The following is a 20,597-nucleotide window of genomic DNA, read 5'->3' as shown; positions in this document are numbered from 1 at the left end:
AATATAAGTACAGTGGACCATGGACCCCCTTTTTTTGCCACCCTGTGCTTTTAACTTGAAAATTCATTGCGTTCAACTATTGGTCACTAAGGTGACCCACAATTGTCATCAGCATGCGATTCTTCCTTCTATCTGGAAAGATAACACATCTGCTCAAAAGAAGTGTGAGCAGATTGACAGTTCTTTGTCTATTAACAAAGCATAATTGATAAAACAAACAAATAAACTGCTTGGTTGTCCATACAATCTGCAAACATTTAGGAGACAACTAGGCTACATAAAACTAGTTTGATTGGCTGATTTGTCTTAAGGGATTCCATTAATGGGGCACAGCCCCTGTGTGTAATCCTCTGGTCTTATAGGCCACACCTTTCAATTACTCCAGTTGGCTCTAAACCTGTGTTTTGTTTTCTCTCTATCCCTTCAGCCAGCATAAATCTAATGGACATTCAGATTTACACATTAAGTTTGCAATTACTACCATAAAAGTGTTTCAGTCCATTTCATAACTTTTATTGTATTTTCTTCTGGAAGTAATATTTGGGGTCTGAATATATGGAGCTCAATAAAAATCATACAGTAAATGTATTTCATATGTACATTATATGAATCTATATCTAATTCTCTTCCATCATGACAACAACTATTTTGGACATAATGACATAATGGTGCTGTAATCCACTCTTATGTGGGTTAACATATCTGGGGTTTTGTCATGCTTTGTGTGAATTCCCCAGTAACTGCTCGTCTCTGTTGTGTTTCAGAGAGAACAAGTATGTTGTCATCTTTCATCGGCCCCATGAAGTTTAGAGACATTGGGACAACAACATCAAGAGACCGTGGAGACACTTCAAGTCAATTATTGATATATTTCCCTTTCCATGCTATTCACTCACACCACATTTCAATCAGAGTAGCACACCAGCAATGTATCAGTTTATCAATTCTTAAAGCTTTAATAAGAGAAAGGTATTGTGATTCATTTGAAAACAGCATCACATTTGTAAAAGCAGAATATTTCAGGTCATCCCATCCCCGTAACCTTTTGCTAAGCTCTCCCATATCCTGTAGTTTACTTTTCTTGAAAATCTCATCAACCAAATGTGACAAGTCATAAAGGTTTCCTCAACTATGTTTCTTCTGGACTTGATTCGGGAACAGGTACCAGCAGCGTTGAGGTGAAGGAGAACCGCGACAGCAGAAACCAAGTGGACTATTCCACCATACTACAACCTGGACATCATACATCATCAGCTCTTTGCACTGACATCTCCAAAAGAAAGACGACAGTGGACTGTACCCTGGTACCTGCACATCATACACCAGCTCTTAACACTGACATCTCCAGAGGGCTCTCCAGGACCACTGCTCTACAGAGGAAGCAGCCATTGGTGGAAGGAAAAGACAGGCTTCTCTACGAACTCCAGTTGATTTGTAAGAGGACGGCCCATTGTCTCACGTCAGATAGCGCCACAACTCCGTCTGCACGGTTGGTTGGGGGACGAGCGTCGCATGGGAGTGATGCCACCTGTCAGAAGACAATGATGACTTCCTGGTCTGGCACAAAGAAGAATGCCCTGGTGCATTTGAATGAGCTGAGACCCGGTCTACAGTATGAGATAGTGTCTCAGACAGGTCCAGTTCACGCCCCTGTGTTCGCTGTAGGAGTAGAGGTCAACGGACTCAGGTTCGAGGGCCGAGGCCCCACCAAGAAGAAGGCTAAGATGAGGGCAGCAGAGCTGGCTCTTAGGTCCTTCATCCAGTTCCCCAACGCCCATCAGGCTCACATCACCATGGGAAACCTCAACTTCATCAACACCACAGCACCAGCAGACTTCACCTCAGATCAGGCTGATCTCGTCCCCGACACGCTCTTCAAGGAGTTTCAGCCAGAAGCACAGGAAGACCAAATCCTTCATCACAGAACAGGGGGAAAGGAGTTGCAGTTTGAGGAACCACCAACACAAAGACACCTCTACAGAGCAGTGAAAAAAGGACAGGCGTTGCTCTCCAGTATCTGTAACCATGGGAGACTAGTGCGCCTGACCCTTGACCTGATGTCCTCAGCCAATCAGAAGAGGCAGAGGATCGGTTCCTCTATCGTTGGGGAACTGAGGCCCGTGGCTCTGCTCAATGAGTTAATGCCAGGCTTGAGGTACGTCTGCCTGACAGAGAGAAAGAAAGGCAGGCCGATCAGGAGCTTTGTGATGGCAGTACGGGTGGATGGAAGGGTATTTGAGGGCTGTGGGCGCAGTAAGAGGCTGGCTAAAGCCGAGGCAGCAGTCTCAGCCCTACAGGACCTGTTTAACATCAGTCTGGGTCCTGAGAGGAGCATCAGCAATACTGCCAGCTGGGCCAAGAGCGCACAGCTACCTCAGGTGAGTACCATTACGAACTTAAAGGGATACTTCGGGAGGCACATTATCTACTTCCCCAGAGTCAGATTAACTAGTAGATACCCATAGACTTCCTGTCATTCCTCTTACTTCCTTCATACTGGATGTAGAGACATAAAAATGATATCCACAAGTTCATCTGATTCTGGGGAAGTAGATAAGGGTTCTGAGCTGGAAGGGAAATTCTACTGTTTTATATTGCTATGGGAAGATAGAATTGTTAATCTTGCAATCGGTGTCAAGCCTGTGTATTCAATTTTGACGGATATTCAGTATTTTCTAAAACAAAGATAATGTTGAGATACAGTGTTTAAATTTGCTGTAAATCAGATATAACAATCACAGTGCATTACATTTTTCATTTTTGATTATTGCTTTCATTCACATCCTTGAAGTGCTCAGGTTGAACAGGGTTTTTGGACATATCCAGTCCTTTGTCTCTATTGCTGCAGTATGAGCATCCATCCCATCTTTTAAATGGTCCTACTGAATTTGTCTGAGGTGCTCTGACTGCCACCAAATGTAGTGTATCGTATCAATAGGCCTTCCATGTCCAGGAGCCTAAGAACTAACGATGTCCTGTCCTGCATGCCCAACCACAGCAGCTAAACAACCCTGTTATGTCTGTCTGGCCTCAGAAAAGCTGCACCTCTTGTCATCTTTTGCTGCTATGCACACATAAAAAATACAATAGTATACTATGGTATAAATACTATAGTATTCACCATAGTGTTTTTGCAGACTTTACTGTAATATTCACTGTAGTGTTTTTGCGGCCTAAAATCTGCAGAAAGACTACAGTGAATACTATAGTATTTACTGTAGTATACTGTAGCATTTACGGTTAACTATAGTATAAATGCTATAGTAAAAGAACTGTAGTATATACTAAAGTAATTAATGTGGTGTTTTTGCGGATTGCAGTATACATTAGTATTTACTGTAGTGTTTTTGCTGAATGTAATTTAGTGTAGTATTTAATGTGGTGTTTTTACAGACATTACTGTAATATTTACTATAGTGTTTTTGTTTTATTATCTTTAACATAGAAGTGGAGGCTTTCTCCTTGAGGATACTCAAAAAGCTAATTTTCCTAAACCTGTGTTTTTGCAGACATTACTGTAGAATTTACTACAGTGTTTTTTTGCAGATAATAATGTAGTATTCTACTACTATAACATTCTGTAGTAAGTACTACACATGATCGAGGGATACTTCAGTGTGTACTACAGTGTATTACAGAATTCTATACTAAACTGTAGTAATTTTTCATCTGGGTGCTTTCAGAATTACATTTGAAGACGATTTGTCCCAGAAGTTTAGTTCCATGAGTCTGACATGTCAATGGAAAGGAAGGCAAGCTTTACCATGATGGAGAGTTTGTCCACAAGACATAGAGCCAGTTTGTCTGCTAGTAGCCAAACAAGAGCCTATCTCAAATAGTCTTTCCTTGATTCCTTGCATCCTATCTCCTCATCTCCTTCTCAAACGTATTGGAGGAGAAGATCTAAAATCACTCCCTTCTGAACTTCTTCTCCAATTCGAGAAGGAGGTGAGGCGAGAGGATGCAAGGAATTCAAATCAAATCAGACTTTATTTGTCACATGCGCCGAATACAACAAGTGTAGACTTTACCGTGAAATGCTTTACTTACAAGCCCTTAACCAACAGTGCAGTTCAAGAAGGAGAAAATATTTACCAAGTATACTAAAATAAAAAGTAACACAATAAGAATAACAATAACGATGCTATATACAGGGGGTACCGGTACAGAGTCAGTGTGCAGGGGTTCAGGCTAGTTGATGTAATCTGTACATGTAGGTGGGGCTGAAGTGACTATGCATAGATAATAAACATTGAGTAGCGCAGTGTACAAAAGGGGGGGTCAATATAAATTGTCCATGGCGATTTTATTAATTGTTCAGCGGTCTAATGGCTTGGGGGTAGAAGCTGTTGAGGAGCCTTTTGGTCCTAGACTTGGTGCTCCGGTACCACTTGCTGTGCGGTAGCAGAGAAAACAGTCTATGACTTGGGTGACTGGAGTCTCTGACAATTTTATAGGCTTTCCTCTGACACCGCCTATTATATAGGTCCTGGATGGCAGGGAGCTTGGCCCCAGTGGAGTACTGGGCCGTTGGCACTACCCTCTGTAGCGCCTTACGGTCAGATGCCGAGCAGTTGCCATACCAGGCAGTGATGTAACCGTTCAGGATTGCATCACCTGGGTTTTTGGACACATCCTGGGTTTTTCATCAGACGGATCCCTAGCCCTCCAAAAAGTGCCTCAAAGTCAGGCATCTAGCTAGACACCTTAATGAACATTATCATCACAGCCTATTAGTGATCAAGGAGGAGCCCCAGACTGAAGGAGATTGAAATTAAGAGCGGAGGAGGTGTGAAGAGCATATTAATCTGACAGATAATTATTTAACACGCTCATTATGCATCATTACACATGACCTTGTGCATCCCCATTTAGACAACATATTTCCTTTCCATTCATCTCTCCAAGCTTGATATCAGGGGATGGGTGGGATGATAACTTGAATTATGTATTGTATGAATTATGTAAATAAAGTGGATGTGTTAGCCTATTAATTATTATTGTTAATCAACTAGCTACTAAATATTGTCAATATATCAATATATTGTCAAAGTATCTCTCTTCTGAGATATACTTACCATATAATGCTCATGTAATACTGTATGTCCAGTATGTCTCCCGAGTGGCACAGCGGTCTAAGGCACTGCATCTCAGTCACTACAGTCCCTGGTTCGAATCCAGGCTGCATCACATCTGGCTGTGATTGAGTCCCATAGGGCTGCACAGCGTCGTCTAGGGTAGGCCATCATTGTAAGTAAGAATTTGTTCTTAACTGACTTTCCTAGTTAAATAAAGGTAAAAAAAGATATATATAGGAAATAGGGTACCATTTAGGATGAACCCTGTGACAGTGCTTTCAATAAATCTGACAGAGGTTTCTTCTTTGTCAACTCTCCCTGAGACATCTTTCTTTATTCAACATTTAGTTAACTAGGTAAGTCAGTTAATTAAGGATCCACCCCTTCTTTTCAATGTTTGCCTAAAATGACATACCCAAATGTAACTGCCTGTAGCTCAGGCCCTGAAGCAAGGATATGCATATTCTTGGTACCATTTGAACGGAAACACATCGACGTTTGTGGAAATGTGAAAGGTATGTAGGATAATATAACACATTAGATCTGGTAAAAGATCATACAAAGGGAAATCAAACCGTTCTTTTGTATTTTTTTTTGTACCATCTTTGAAATGCAAGAGAAAGGCCATAATGTATTATTCCAGCCCAGGTGCAATTTCGATTTTGGCCAATAGATGGCAGCAGTGTTTGTGCAAAGTTTTAGACTGATCCATTGAAATATTGCATTTCTGTTCAAAATTGTGTATCAAGACTGCCTAAATGCGCCTAATTTGTTTATTAATAACTTTTCAAGTTCAAAATTGTGCACTCTCCTCAAACAATAGCATAGTATTATTTCACTGTAATTGCTACTGTAAATTGGACATTGCAGTTAGATTAACAAGAATCTAAGCTTTCTGCCAACAGATATGTCTATGTCCTGGGAAATGTTCTTGTTACTTACAACCTCATGCTAATTGCATTAGCCAACGTTAGCTCAACCTTCCCGTGGAGGACCTACCAATCCTGAAGAAGATTTATTAAGAACAAATTCTTATTTACAATGACGGACTAGCCCGGATGACGCTGGGCCAATCGTGCGCCGCCCTATGGGACTCCCAATCACAGTCGGATGTGATTCAGCCTGGATTTGAACCAGGAACTGTAGTGGCACTTGGGAGCCCCTATATAATGCACTACATTTGACGAGAGCCCATATGGGATAATGTCAACTATTATCTGGTTGTTTTGGTAGGTAAATGTTTGTTTGATCCACTATGTGGATGTTTATGTGGATGTGAAAATAGATGTTATCTTGGCCACTGTCTGTCTGATTTGACAGTGATCCATCCACTTGTGTGATAACAGTGCTTTGCAGAGTATATCTTCCACTTGGTGAGAGAGAAACACAGTGAGCTGGCTGACTGTTGCTGCACTCCCTCCCAGTCGCACAGGCGTCACAAAGTACTGGCAGGCATCGTAATGACCAGAGGTAGGCTATGGACTGCGTTCAAATGGCACCCTATTCCCTATATATACAGTTGCAATCAAAAGTTTGGACACACCTATTCAGTCCACCTATTTTCATTATTTTTACTATTTTATACATTGTAGAATAATTGTGAAAACATCATAACTTTGAAATAACAGATATGGAATCATGTAGTAACCAAAAAAGTGTTAAATAAATCAAAATATATTTTATATTTGAGATTCTTCAAAGTAGCCACCCTTTGCCTTGATGACAGCTTTGCACACTCTTGGCGTTCTCTCAACCAGCTTCATGAGGTTGTCACCTGGAATGCATTTCTATTAACAGGTGTGCCTTGTTTAAAGTTAATTTGTGGAATTTCTTTCCTTCTTAATGCGTTTGAGCCAATCTGTTGTGTTGTGACAAGGTATGGGTGATATACAGAAGATAGCCCTATTTGGTAAAAGACCAAGTCCATATTATGGCAAGAACTAGAGGTTGACCGATTAATCGCAATGGCCAATTAATTAGGGCCGATTTCAATTTTTCATAACAATCGGAAATCTGTATTTTTGGACACCGATTTGGCAAAAAAAAAAAATGTACACCTCAAATCAAATCAAATCAAATGTATTTATATAGCCCTTCGTACATCAGCTGATATCTCAAAGTGCTGTACAGAAACTCAGCCTAAAACCCCAAACAGCAAGCAATGCAGGTGTAGAAGCACGGTGGCTAGGTAAAACTCCCTAGAAAGGCCAAAACCTAGGAAGAAACCTAGAGAGGAACCAGGCTATGTGGGGTGGCCAGTCCTCTTCTGGCTGTGCCGGGTGGAGATTATAACAGAACATGGCCAAGATGTTCAAATGTTCATAAATGACCAGCATGGTCGTATAATAATAAGGCAGAACAGTTGAAACTGGAGCAGCAGCACGGTCAGATGGACTGGGGACAGCAAGGAGTCATCATGTCAGGTAGTCCTGGGGCATGGTCCTAGGGCTCAGGTCCTCCGAGAGAGAGAAAAAAAGAGAGAATTAGAGAGAGCATATGTGGGGTGGCCAGTCCTCTTCTGGCTGTGCCGGGTGGAGATTATAACAGAACATGGCCAAGATGTTCAAATGTTCATAAATGATCAGCATGTTCGAATAATAAGAAGGCAGAACAGTTGAAACTGGAGCAGCAGCACGGCCAGGTGGACTGGGGACAGCAAGGAGTCATCATGTCAGGTAATCCTGGGGCATGGTCCTAGGGCTCAGGTCCTCCGAGAGAGAGAAGGAGAGAATTAGAGAACGCACACTTAGATTCACACAGGACACCGAATAGGACAGGAGAAGTACTCCAGATATAACAAACTGACCCTAGCCCCCCGACACATAAACTACTGCAGCATACATACTGGAGGCTGAGACAGGAGGGGTCAGGAGACACTGTGGACCCATCCGAGGACACCCCCGGACAGGGCCAAACAGGAAGGATATAACCCCACCCACTTTGCCAAAGCACAGCCCCCACACCACTAGAGGGATATCTTCAACCACCAACTTACCATCCTGAGACAGGGCCGAGTATAGCCCACAAAGATCTCCGCCATGGCACAACCCAAGGGGGGGCGCCAACCCAGACAGGATGACCACATCAGTGAATCAACCCACTCAGGTGACGCACCCCTTCCAGGGACGGCATGAGAGAGCCCCAGTAAGCCAGTGACTCAGCCCCTGTAATAGGGTTAGAGGCAGAGAATCCCAGTGGAAAGAGGGGAACCGGCCAGGCAGAGACAGCAAGGGCGGTTCGTTGCTCCAGAGCCTTTCCGTTCACCTTCCCACTCCTGGGCCAGACTACACTCAATCATATGACCCACTGAAGAGATGAGTCTTCAGTAAAGACACCTTTATTTAATCTTTATTTAACTAGGCAAGTCAGTTAAGAACACATTCTTATTTTCAATGACGGCCTAGGAACAGTGGGTTAACTGCCTGTTCAGGGGCAGAACAACAGATTTTTACATTGTCAGCTCGGGGATTCAATCTTGCAACCTTACGGTTAATTAGTCCAAAGCTCTAACCACCTGCTTTACATTGCACTCCATGAGGAGCCTGCCTGTTATGCAAATGCAGTAAGAAGCCAAGGTAAGTTAATCGGTATCGGCTTTATTTGGTCCTCCAATAATCGGTATCGGCGTTGAAAAGTCATAATCGGTCGACCTCTAGCAATAACAGCTCAAATAAGCAAAGACAAACGACTATCCATCATTACTTTAAGACATGAAGGTCAGTCAATGCAAAACATTTAAAGAACTTTGAAAGTTTCTTCAAGTGCAGTCGCAAAAACTATCAACTGCTATGACGAAACTGGCTCTCATGAGGACCGCCACAGGAAAGGAAGTCCCAGAGTTACTTCTGCTGCAGAGAATAAGTTCATTAGAGTTAATTGCACCTCAGATTGCAGCCCAAAAAAATGCTTCACAGAGTTCAAGTAACAGACACATCAACTGTTTAGAGGAGACTGCGTGAATCAGGCCTTCATGGTCGAATTGCTGCAAAGAAACCACTACTAAAGGACACCAATAAGAAGAAGAGACAGACTTGCTTGGGCCAAGAACCACGAGCAATGGAAATTAGACCAGTGGAAATCTGTCCTTTAGTCTGATGTGTCCAAATTTGAGATTTTTGGTTACAACCGCCGTGTCTTTGTGAGACGCAGAGTAGGTGAACGGATGATCTCTGCATGTGTGGTTTCTACAGTGAAGTATGGAGGAGATGGTGTGATGGTGTGGGGGTGCTTTGCTGGTGACACTGTCAGTGATTTATTTAGAATACTAGCATGGCTAACACAGCATTCTGCAGCGATATGCCATCCCATCTGGTTTGCGTTTTTCAACAGGACAATGACCCAACACACCTCCAGGCTGTGTAAGGGATATTTGACCAAAAAGGAGGGTGATGGAGTGCTGCATCAGATGACCTGGCCCCCACAGTCACCCGACCTCAACCCAATTGAGATGGTTTGGGATTAGTTGAACCGCAGAGTGAAGGAAAAGCAGCCAACAAGTGCTCAGCATATGTGGGAACCCTTTCAAGACTACTGGAAAAGCATTCCAGATTAAGCTGGTTAAAAGAATTTCAAGAGTGTGCAAAGATGTTGTCAAGGCAAAGGGTGGCTACTTTGAAGAATCTCAAATATAAAATATATTTTGATTTGTTTAACACTTTTTTAGTTACTACATGATTCCATATGTGTTATTTCATAGTTGTGATGTCTTCACTATTATTCCACAATGTAGAAAATAGTAAAAATAAAGAAAAACCCTTGAATGCGCAGGTTTGTCCAAACTTTTGACTGGTACTGTATAATGCACTACTTTTAACCAGAGCCAATTTGGGATGCAACCATGATGACACATTTCATTGACTTTTAATATGGTAGTAAAATATTCAACAAGTCCAATTTTAAAATGGTGCATCTCTCCCTATACAACTGTAGATACCAGAAGAAGTCGTAAATTAATCAAAAGACTCTGAATATAGGTCTGTATAGAGCACAGTAAGCCAGTCGACTGGGAGTGCACATAAGAGACTTCAGTTGAAGCCAGCATGGGAAACTCTCATTCAAAAACATTAGAGCTCGCCGGATCTAATAGAATACCTAAAAATGAGAGCGTGGGCACAACCATAAATTAGAATGAATTACTTTCTATTCATTCTATTTCTATGGGCACCGTGCTTCCCAGATATTGCTGCCCCAAAGGGCAGTGGTACCAATAGGAATCCCTGCCAGCTCATTCATATAGAATTCCTCACAGGAAAATAAGCAGTTGCTCAGCTTGCTCTGCAACACAAGATGCAGCTTTATACCACTACCATTGATGAGATAAGACTGTCATTACGTCTTTGTAAATATTTCATGAGGTGCTGTAACAAGACAACAATATAGTAGGAGACTGGTGCATTATGTTCTGTCCTGTTAAGAGTAATTTCTTATTCAGAAGCCATTTATTTTGCCATCTTAGTTTATTACAGTAATATTTGAATTAGATGAAGTTCTTTGTAGAGAGAGCCAAATTACGGTAACTGATATTCAAAAAGACAAGAGTTGGGTTGCATCCCAAATGTCACCCTATTTGATTCCCTATGTAGTGCACTACTTTTGACCAGGCCCATAGGGTCCAAATTAGTAAAACAAAAAACAGTGCACTATATAGGGAATTGGGTATCATTTAGATACTCACAAATCTATTGCATAGGTCTACTGTGCTGATTTTTGTTTGTTGTTGGCTAGTAAGAGGACCTTTTGTCTCCTATTATGGTCAGGCTTTGATCTGAGGCGAGCCCAGGTGGTGTCTTTGGGGACAGGGACCAAGTGTATCAGTGGAGAGTGTGTCAGTGACCAGGGATGGGCGGTTAATGACTGCCATGCTGAGGTCACCACCAGGAGGGCTTTCCTCCGCTTCCTTTATGCCCAACTGGAGCTTTTCCTCTGGTAATATACTGTATACATACTGTCATACACTGTATCTGTACACAAGGGTTGCATTCCAACTAGCACCCTATTTCCTATGTTGTGCACTACTTTTGATTAGGGCCATGGGCTCTGGTTAAAAGTAGTGCACTATAAAGGGAATAGGGTGTAATTTGGGATGCAATCAAGGCCGTAGCCCTGAGGATGAAGTTGAAGAATCTTTGCTTTTGTACCTTTGAATTGAAGTTACAAGTGAACAATGTAATATCAGCTATTACCTATCTGTGCTGATGTTTTGGTGCCATTTTAAAAAGAGCCACTTCATGTAACTGTTCTGTTATGCCCCTGAACCATCACTTCAAAATCACCTCTAGTATAATTTTGTACTAGAGGTTCTTTTTAAATACCTGAATAATTAAACGTGTATTCCCACCAACGTCAAGTGCACAAGGATGATTGAAGTAGAGAAATGTTGAACATAAAAATCCCTTTTAATCTCAAAATATATTTATTTGGGTGATTAGGCGACACACAGGGGCATCATTTCAGCTAAACCTAGGGTACGACAAAGTGACAAGGGCGCTGAGGGGGGGTGGGCCAAAGCCATTTACTACAGTCATCTTTACGTGTGAACTGTTTTGAGAAAAAGTTGCGCTGTTCCCTGCGAGATTCCCTAAAAATACCCCACTTCAATCCAGCTACGACGAAGTTGCAAGTTCTGTTCTCTGCAGCAGAGTCACATTTTCCAAATGACTAACAGCCTCTCCTCTCGCTCCCGGGCGTCTGCATGGTCCTAAAATCAGTCCCTAATTCCGCTAAATTGCATTTGCCTTTCAATCAGGATTGCAATGATTTTAGTAGCCTATTTTAAATTGTTGGTGTTGAGCTAGGCTATTATACCCAATTAAGGCCCCTGGCTACATGTTACCACTTCTTAAAAAGTTCATACTCAAAATGATCATAACAACATCATTTCCTTGTTTAGCAACCGGCCAGGCAGTTTGGAGCAGTCGATTTTTGTGCGAGACAAAGAGTCATTATACAGACTGAGAGACGGTATTCTGTTCCATATGTATGTGAGTTCATCGCCCTGCGGGGACGCACGCCTCAACTGTCCCTACGAGATCACAGCTACACGTAAGAAATATTGACATTTGTTAGTTGATTTTATTGAATTCATACTCACAGTCAACAAGACTGAATTATGCGGAATGCACAGTTACATTAAGACCATACTTTAAAATGCTCCACCTGTCTGTACTGTGCTTTGTAGAGAAACTTAGCATTATATCAATTGTCTCCTCTCCCAGACCAGAGCGGGTATAGATTTGTGAGGAAGTTGCGCTGCCATCTGAGGATGAAGATGGAAGGCGGTGAGGGTACACTTCCTGTCAGCGTACTGAGAGCCAATCAGAAATGGGACAGGAGGTTGCCGAGGGAAGCTCCCGTAACCATGTCCTGCACAGATAAAATTGCCAGGTGAGCTCCAGATAGACAGTGAGAACTTTCCCACTGATTCACAAAAGTATAACATACTGTATAAAAGGGGGCTTGTCTGCTTGGTCTCTAGCCTCATTGTTTGTGTCTCCAGGTGGAATATTCTAGGTCTCCAGGGCTCTCTCCTATCTCACCTGGTAGAGCCGGTGTACCTCCACAGCCTCACAGTGGGCAGCCTGTGCCACACGGGTCACCTGGGAAGGACCATGGCACGACGCATGGGGCACATCGCCCCTCTGCCCTCGTCATATAGACGGAACAGGCTACTGCTCGGCTGTAAGTCACGCCCCCTGCCCTCGTCCTATAGGGGCGGCAGGTAGCCTAGTGGTTAGAGCATTGGACCAGTAACCGAAAGGTTGCAAGATCGAATACCCGCGCTGACAGTGTAAAAATATGTCATCCTGCCCCTGAACAAGGCAGTTAACCCACTGGCCATCATTGAAAATAAGAATTTGTTCTTAACTGACTTGCCAAGTTAAGTAAAAATAAACACAATAGACTGCAAGTCACGCCCACTGCCCTCGTCCTATAGACACAATAGACTGCTCCTTGGCTGTAAGATACACCCCCCTGCCCTCGTCCTATAGACACAATAGACTGCTCCTCGGCTGTAAGATACACCCTCCTGCCCTCGTCCTATAGACACAATAGACTGCTCCTTGGCTGTAAGATACACCCCCCTGCCCTCGTCCTATAGACACAATAGACTGCTCCTCGGCTGTAAGATACACCCTCCTGCCCTCGTCCTATAGACACAATAGACTGCTCCTCGGCTGTAAGATACACCCTCCTGCCCTCGTCCTATAGACACAACAGGCTTTTCCTCGGCTGTAAGTCACCCAGATATAAGAGGTTGCTTCAGATATTTAGGTTCACGTTACATGTCCATGAGTCAGTCACAAGGCAGTTAACCCACTGGCCATCATTGAAAATAAGAATTTGTTCTTAACTGACTTGCCAAGTTAAGTAAAAATAAACACAATAGACTGCAAGTCACGCCCACTGCCCTCGTCCTATAGACACAATAGACTGCTCCTTGGCTGTAAGATACACCCCCCTGCCCTCGTCCTATAGACACAATAGACTGCTCCTCGGCTGTAAGATACACCCTCCTGCCCTCGTCCTATAGACACAATAGACTGCTCCTTGGCTGTAAGATACACCCCCCTGCCCTCGTCCTATAGACACAATAGACTGCTCCTCGGCTGTAAGATACACCCTCCTGCCCTCGTCCTATAGACACAATAGACTGCTCCTCGGCTGTAAGATACACCCTCCTGCCCTCGTCCTATAGACACAACAGGCTTTTCCTCGGCTGTAAGTCACCCAGATATAAGAGGTTGCTTCAGATATTTAGGTTCACGTTACATGTCCATGAGTCAGTTCATTTGGCAGAAGACTACTTAGTGTTAGAGACTTGACAAAGATAAATGTTAGGAGGAGGCCTGGTGGAGATGTTCCCTACCAGGACAAACAGCTTGTTCTTCCAGACACTTTTCATGGTCCGGTCTCTTCCTCTAACGTTATGGCTCTATTCTGGCATCTGAATAGGCATGTTAAGTACGTACCTGCCCCTCCTCTCGGGTCTCACTGAGTCCTGATCCCAGTCTGGTCTCTGTGTGCTCTCCAGGCCTCAGCAGCAGTGAGGGTCGGCAGCCAGGGAAGTCCCCAAGCTTCAGTGTGAACTGGAGTGCTGGAGATGGAGAGCTGGAGGTGGTGGATGTCTCCACAGGCAGGAAAGACTCAGGGACACCATCCAGACTCTGCAAGAGATCCTTCTTCACTCGCTGGGAGAGACTACACCACCAGGTTAGTTATGCATAGGGAAGCTGTAGATTGCTTCCAAATTGGCACCCTATTCCCTGCATAGTTGACTATTAGGGTAGTTTGACACATGTACAGTATGTATTGGATAAAGGTATTAACAAATTATTTGCTTACTGCAGATAGTAGAAAAGATCAATCTTCATTCAAATGCAATCCATCTTTCTGTGTCCATCTAATGCTAATTATTATGACAATGTTTTTAAAGTACAGTTTCATTTCCATCGTGAAATTAAATATGTATGTGGCAGCGCGTTCCACTGTTCCAAATGGCAGCGGTTAAATTTTGATGACATTACAGAGTCATAATTATTTAGAAAAGCATTTGAGTAGCTTCCCACAGAAAGGCTTCCTGCACTCAGTATCACATGCAAGAATACACACAGTCATCTAAAAATCCATCCTGGCTGTAGTCCATTAAATATGTTTTTGTAGAGAGGGAGAGAGACAGAGCAATAGGGAATATAAAGCAAAGTCCACAGAATGTTAATTTGTTTGGTGAAATTTAAATGGAGGAGATAGCCCAGCTGTTGAAGTTTGCAGTTTGTTGGCTCATTAGTTTTTATTCTGTCTGGGTGGTGTATTTTATTAACCCTTTCTTACTGCCTCCATCTACTCAGCTTAGCAGTCCAGGAGGAGTATTGGATGCAGAGGAGGCCCATTTTCTTATGTCAGATAGCACAACGACTCTGTCTGCACGGTCGGTTGAGGGAAGAGTATCGCCTAGGAGTGATGCCACCTGTCGGAAGAAAATGGAGGAGGCCATGAAGACGTACTGTGGAGCTAAGATGGCAGCAGGGGCCTACCAGAGAGCCAGGCAGAAGTTTGTCATCTCGCTGCAGCAGGCAGGTCTGGGCATCTGGAACAGGAAACCACCAGAACAGGAGCATTTCCAGAGCAGGGTGTGAGGGGCTCTTCTAGAAGAAGCAGTCCAGGGAATTTTCTTTCGCCAAATTCCCTCACGCGCACGCACACGCACACGCACACACACACACGCTGTTCCAATCATGGTAACTAAGAGGTTGTAAAATACAATGTCACCACGATAGGAACAGCACATACAGTGCCTTCGGGAAAGTATTCAGACACCTGAGACAGGATTGTATCGAGGTACAGATCTGGGGAAGGGTACCAAAAAAATTCTGTAGCATTGAAGGTCCCCAAGAACACAGCGGCCTCCATCATTCTTAAATGAAAGTAGTTTGGAACCACCAAGACTGGGGGAGAAGGGCCTTGGTCAGGGAGGTGCCCAAGAACCCAATGGTCAACCTGACAGAGCTCTAGAGTTCCTCTGTGGAGATGGGAGAACCTTCCAGAAGGACAACCATCTCTGGAGCACTCCACCAATCAAGACTTTATGGTAGAGTGGCTTGACGGAAGCCAACCCTCAGTAAAAGGCACACGACAGCCCGCTTGGAGTTTGCCAAAAGGCACCTAAAGACTCAAAAACAAGATTCTCTGGTCTGATGAAACCAAGATTGAACTCTTTGGCCTGAATACCAAGCGTCATGTCTGGAGGAAACCTGGCACCATCCCTATGGTGAAGATTGGTGGTGGCAGCATCATGCTGTGGGGGTGTTTTTCAGTGGCAGGGACATGGAGAGAAGAAGACCTTCTTTCTCCCCCTTTAGTGTTGACCAAAGGAATGTCTTTGTGTCACAGTCTGTTCCCGCTGAAACTCTAACACGGTCAAACGTGGATAATGGAACAATATTTCTAACATAACAATGTGGGGAATGGTCAGTGGGGAACTATGGAAAACCAATGTAATATTAGTTTTCATTTTGTGATGTCATTAAAAAACTGTATGGATGAAATACTATAACTTGGAAAGTATGTCCTCTTTATCTGTCAAGGATCCAATACATTGTGCATTTGATATGGTCAGCGACTTCAATGAATTCCGATGTTTTTTCATCCAACTTGGTCATTGTGTTCATTAATTGGATCGACGCTCGTTTGGAATAAGAAATCATGAACAGAACTACAGAGTTCACTCTTCCATTCGCTTCTGAAGCTGCTTATTTGATGATAAGCCAGCCGTGCCGATGGTTCCAGTGGGGTGAGGAGAATAGCGTACAGTGATTTGAGACTCATAGTAGGATGGGGATGGTTTGAAGAGTTTGACATATTTGACTCAGGACAGCTAATCAGCTGTACAAATGATTGTCTGAGAGGGGAGTTTTCTTTCTTCTTCCCCCCCGTGTTGATTATTCAGGATTCAGACCACTATGTGCTGCAGCTCTTCGTCTCTCTAGTCTAAAGTAAGGTGAGTTTATTTCTTCACCTCGTGTTGAGGTTCAAAGTTCCAACCATTTCAAAAATGTAGCTACCGCTCCACACTTTTGTGGTCTAATGTTAATTTCATTACCAAGGGTTTTTGGGCACTCTGGCCAAAGGGGATGTCTCCATCAGTGTGACACGCTCTCTGACCTCACTTGGGGCGTGGCTACTTACTTTATGCATAGTTTATAGGAGAAAGACTATCTTATACCTTGTATATCTTAACAAAAAATACTTTCATAATTGTTCATATTATATGCACAACGTATTGGATGGAAACTTGACAGATAAAGGGGATATACTTTCCAAGTTACAGTGTTTCATCCATACAGTTTTTAATGACATCACAAAATGAAAACCAATATTACATTAGTTTTCCATAGTTCCCCACTGACCATTCCCCACATTGTTAGAAATATTGTTCCATTATCCACGTTTGACCGTGTTAGAGTTTCAGCGGGGACAGTCTGTGAGACATTCCTTGGGTTGACACTAAAGAGGGAGAAAGAAAGTCTTCTTCTACTTAAATTTATGACCGGTTGTGGAGGTGTCAAAACTCCCACACCAGTTCCCTCCTCCCCTCTGCGGGTGAGAGAAGGTCTGGTTATTTTCAGCCATTGCCAAGCTGATCTGATCCATTGTGATCCTCACAGGACAAGCTTGTAGTGTCATACGAAAGAAGAATCAATGCTGTAATCACTGCCAAATGTGCTTCAATAAAGTACTGTTTTTTCTTTATTTGGACTATTTTCTACATTGTAGAATAATAGTAAAGACATCAGAACTATGAAATGTCACATATGGAATCATGTAGTAACCAAACAAGCGTTAAACAAATTAAGAAACATTTTATATTTCAGATTCTTCAAAGTAGCCACCCTTTGCCTTGGCATTCTCTCAACAAGCTTCACCTGGAACGCTTTTCAAACAGTCTTGAAGGAGTTCCCACATATGCTGAGCACTTGTTGGCTGCATTTCCTTCAGTCTGCAGTCCAACTCATCCCAAATCATCTCAATTGGGTTGAGGTCAGGTGATTGTGGAGGCCAGGTCATCTGATGCAGCACTCCATCACTCTCCTTCTTGGTCAAATAGCCTTACACAGCCTGGAGGTGTGTTGGGTCATTGTCCTGTTGAAAAATCATTGATAGTGAGACTAAGCACAAACCAGATGGGATGGCGTATCACTGCAGATTACTGTGGTAAGCATGCTAATTAAGTGTGCCTTGAATTCTAAATAAATCACTGACAGTGTCACCAGCAAAGCACCCCCACGCCATCACCCCTCCTCCTCCATGCTTCACTGTGGGAACCACACATGCAGAAATAATCCGGTCACCTACTCAGCGTCTCACAAAGACACGGCGGTTGGAACAAAAAAAATCTCAAATTTGGACCAAAATGACAGATTTCCACCGGTCTAATGTCCATTGCTCGTGTTTCTTGGCCCAAGTAAGTCTCTTCTTATTATTGGCGTCCTTTAGTAGTGGTTTCTTTGCAGCAATTCGACTATGAAGGCCTGATTCACGCAGTCTCCTCTGAACAGTTGTTGTTGAGATGTGTCTGTTATTTGAACTCTGTGAAGCAATTTCTGAAGCTGGTAACTCTAATGAACTTATCCTCTGCAGCAGAGGTAATTCTGGGTCTTCCTTTCCTGTGGCGGTCTGTTTTTTCTTTGTCATTGTGGGGTATTGCATGTAGATTGATGAGGGGAAAAAAGGCTGTAACATAACAAAACGTGGAAAAAGTCAAGGAGTCTGAATACTTTCCGAAGGCACTGTAAAGTGCACATACAGACAATTTATATTATTTATCTTGATTGAATACTGCATTGTTGCAAAAAAGCTTTGCAAGTAAGCATTTCACTGTACTGTTTACACCTGTTGTATCCTGTGTACATGACAAATAAACATAGAAACTTGAAACACATGTATGTCCTGAGTGTGAGGGAATTTGGCTAGAGAAAATTGTCTGGATTGCTTCTGTGCACTCTGACTTATCCATAACGAATATGTAGTCCTGAGGGGTATACTATAAAGCAGGATCAATGAGTTAGATAGCTAACTTCGAGAAACAACCAGAAATAACTATTGATATTCTGATTCAATAAGAAAGCTAAAGTTCTGTGTGTTTTTGATTGAGTCAATTAAGCCATGCCAATTTCAAGCTTTTCTCAACTAAAAATCTAAACAGCCTCCTGAGTGGCAGAGCGGTCTAAGGCACTGCTGAGGCGCCACTAGAGCCTGGGGCTTGATCCCAGGCTGTGTCACAGCCAGATGTGACCAGGTGGCCCATAGAGCTGGGCATAATTTCGGGAATGTTCAATAAAGTATCAGGAGCCTGCTTACATCAGTCACATGTGGGATCTATTTCTTGTCCAAACCTGGATCATTTTTCCTTTGACCAATTTGGGCAATGAACTATTTTAAATTGAATTACAGCATGTCTTAGATTACGAATGTATTCTCTGAAGCATACTCTGTTGTTCACCGAAATCCACTTCCCATTGGTTCTTAAGAGAGTCCAGGAACTTCACATTGTGCAAATGTAATAACATATAGACAAAACCTATGCACCCTTTGATATAAGGATTCACTTTAAAAACAGTCTAGAAGGGAGGTAGGTAAGATGTGATGGGAAGTGACTAGAGTGTGAAGATACAAAACTATGCAGTACCTAACCTAAATAAATGGGATCTGGGAATATTGAATTTATTTACTACCTGTTGAAAAGATGCAAAATCCATATCAATGTACAAATCGTTCAGTGAGGAGATACGTTTTCTAGGACAGATATGAAACGCCCTGTCTACTAATGGTGGAGAGAATGTATGGTTGTTTAATAACGGGGCAGAAGTTGAAAATTCACCGAGATCAAACGATCGGCTTAACCATTTCCTGATTTTTTTTAGAATGTTTCACAATAGGGGTTTTAGTGTATTTGGAAACAGGCTCGGCTAGTTTTGAGTAGAGTAAGGCAGCTAATGAGGTGGGGCTATAGGATGAAATCTATAAGGTCAACCATTTATGGCCTGCAACATCAGGAATTTCTGTCATCAATATATAATGATTATTATATTAGCTGCCCAGTAATAATATTGAAAGTTTTGAAGTGCTAGACCACCCTGGGGGCCGAGATCTCTGCAATAAGCTTTTATGTATCCGAGGGTTTTTCTTGTACCAGATAAACAAAAAGCTAGCAGTGTGTAGGCCTCTCCCGAGCCAGTCGGTGAGTTGCAGCGATGAGACAAGATCGTAACTGGATATTTTTGATTTTACCTTTATTTAACTAGGCAAGTCAGTTAAAAACAAATTCTTATTTTCAATGACGGCCTAAGGACAGTGGGTTAACTGCCTTGTTCAGGGGGACAACGAGAGATTTTTACCTTGTCAGCTTGGGGATTCGATCTAGCAACCTTTCGGTTACTAGTCCAACGCTCGCACTAGGCTACCCTGCTGCCCCATCACGAAATTGCGGAGAAAAATATGGTAAAATTACAAGTTATTTCAGAATATTTAAGTAAATTAGCTGGCTAACTCCTTGATCCTGCTTTGTAGTATACATACCCCTCCACTTCTATTTCCTCCACTGTGCAGTCATATACAGTAACAATACAGTAGCCCAAAGATAAACCTGTTTTCCTTTTAGCAATCCTTCACCTACACCTGTTGAGTTACTCACTTAAGCTCCCCTTTTGTAGTCTCCTTGCATTGCATACCATTTATCCTTTCAAACATTCAGTCAAGTATTTCTTTGTCATTTTTAAAGAAATTATAATTGTAGTACTGGGGACCAAGTAAGTTACAGAATGTGAATCTGGCCCAGGGAAATATGAAAGAGCAGGGACATCAAGTGGCTCAAAGAGAACATTGCAGGTTCTGAGATTATAACAATATTAAAATAGTTTTTTGCGGACAGACAGTTTTGACAGTAATTTACTCTCGTTAGTATTTTCCCTCTGTTACAATTGCACACATACACCTATAAACACATAGCAAATGTAACGTTATATT

General features: G+C 42.7%; 1 protein-coding gene across 1 annotated transcript; it reads left to right on the top strand.

The window, feature by feature from the left end:
* Window positions 1–1,068: 1,068 nt before the first annotated feature.
* LOC109871555 (double-stranded RNA-specific editase B2-like) lies at window positions 1,069–15,414 on the top strand. Its single transcript, XM_031806402.1, has 8 exons — window positions 1,069–2,378; window positions 6,425–6,548; window positions 10,835–11,003; window positions 11,968–12,119; window positions 12,293–12,461; window positions 12,574–12,755; window positions 14,110–14,288; window positions 14,924–15,414. Exons 1-8 carry the CDS (start codon window positions 1,542–1,544, stop codon window positions 15,209–15,211), a joined length of 2,100 nt encoding a protein of 699 aa, XP_031662262.1. The 5' UTR covers window positions 1,069–1,541; the 3' UTR covers window positions 15,212–15,414.
* The last annotated feature ends 5,183 nt before the right edge of the window (window positions 15,415–20,597 follow it).

Source organism: Oncorhynchus kisutch, linkage group LG27 (assembly GCF_002021735.2).
Source record: "Oncorhynchus kisutch isolate 150728-3 linkage group LG27, Okis_V2, whole genome shotgun sequence".
Taxonomy (NCBI): domain Eukaryota; kingdom Metazoa; phylum Chordata; class Actinopteri; order Salmoniformes; family Salmonidae; genus Oncorhynchus; species Oncorhynchus kisutch.
The sequence above is the reverse complement of the archived record's forward strand: the minus strand, read 5'-3'. Positions and strand labels throughout refer to the sequence as shown.

Bases quoted from the DNA above. Each gene is read 5' to 3' on its own strand.
- LOC109871555 (XM_031806402.1), top strand. From the start codon at position 1,542: ATGATGACTTCCTGGTCTGGCACAAAGAAGAATGCCCTGGTGCATTTG. The intron at 12,462-12,573 runs GTGAGCTCCAGA...TTGTGTCTCCAG, and splicing joins TGCACAGATAAAATTGCCAG to GTGGAATATTCTAGGTCTCC. The intron at 14,289-14,923 runs GTTAGTTATGCA...CCATCTACTCAG, and splicing joins GGGAGAGACTACACCACCAG to CTTAGCAGTCCAGGAGGAGT.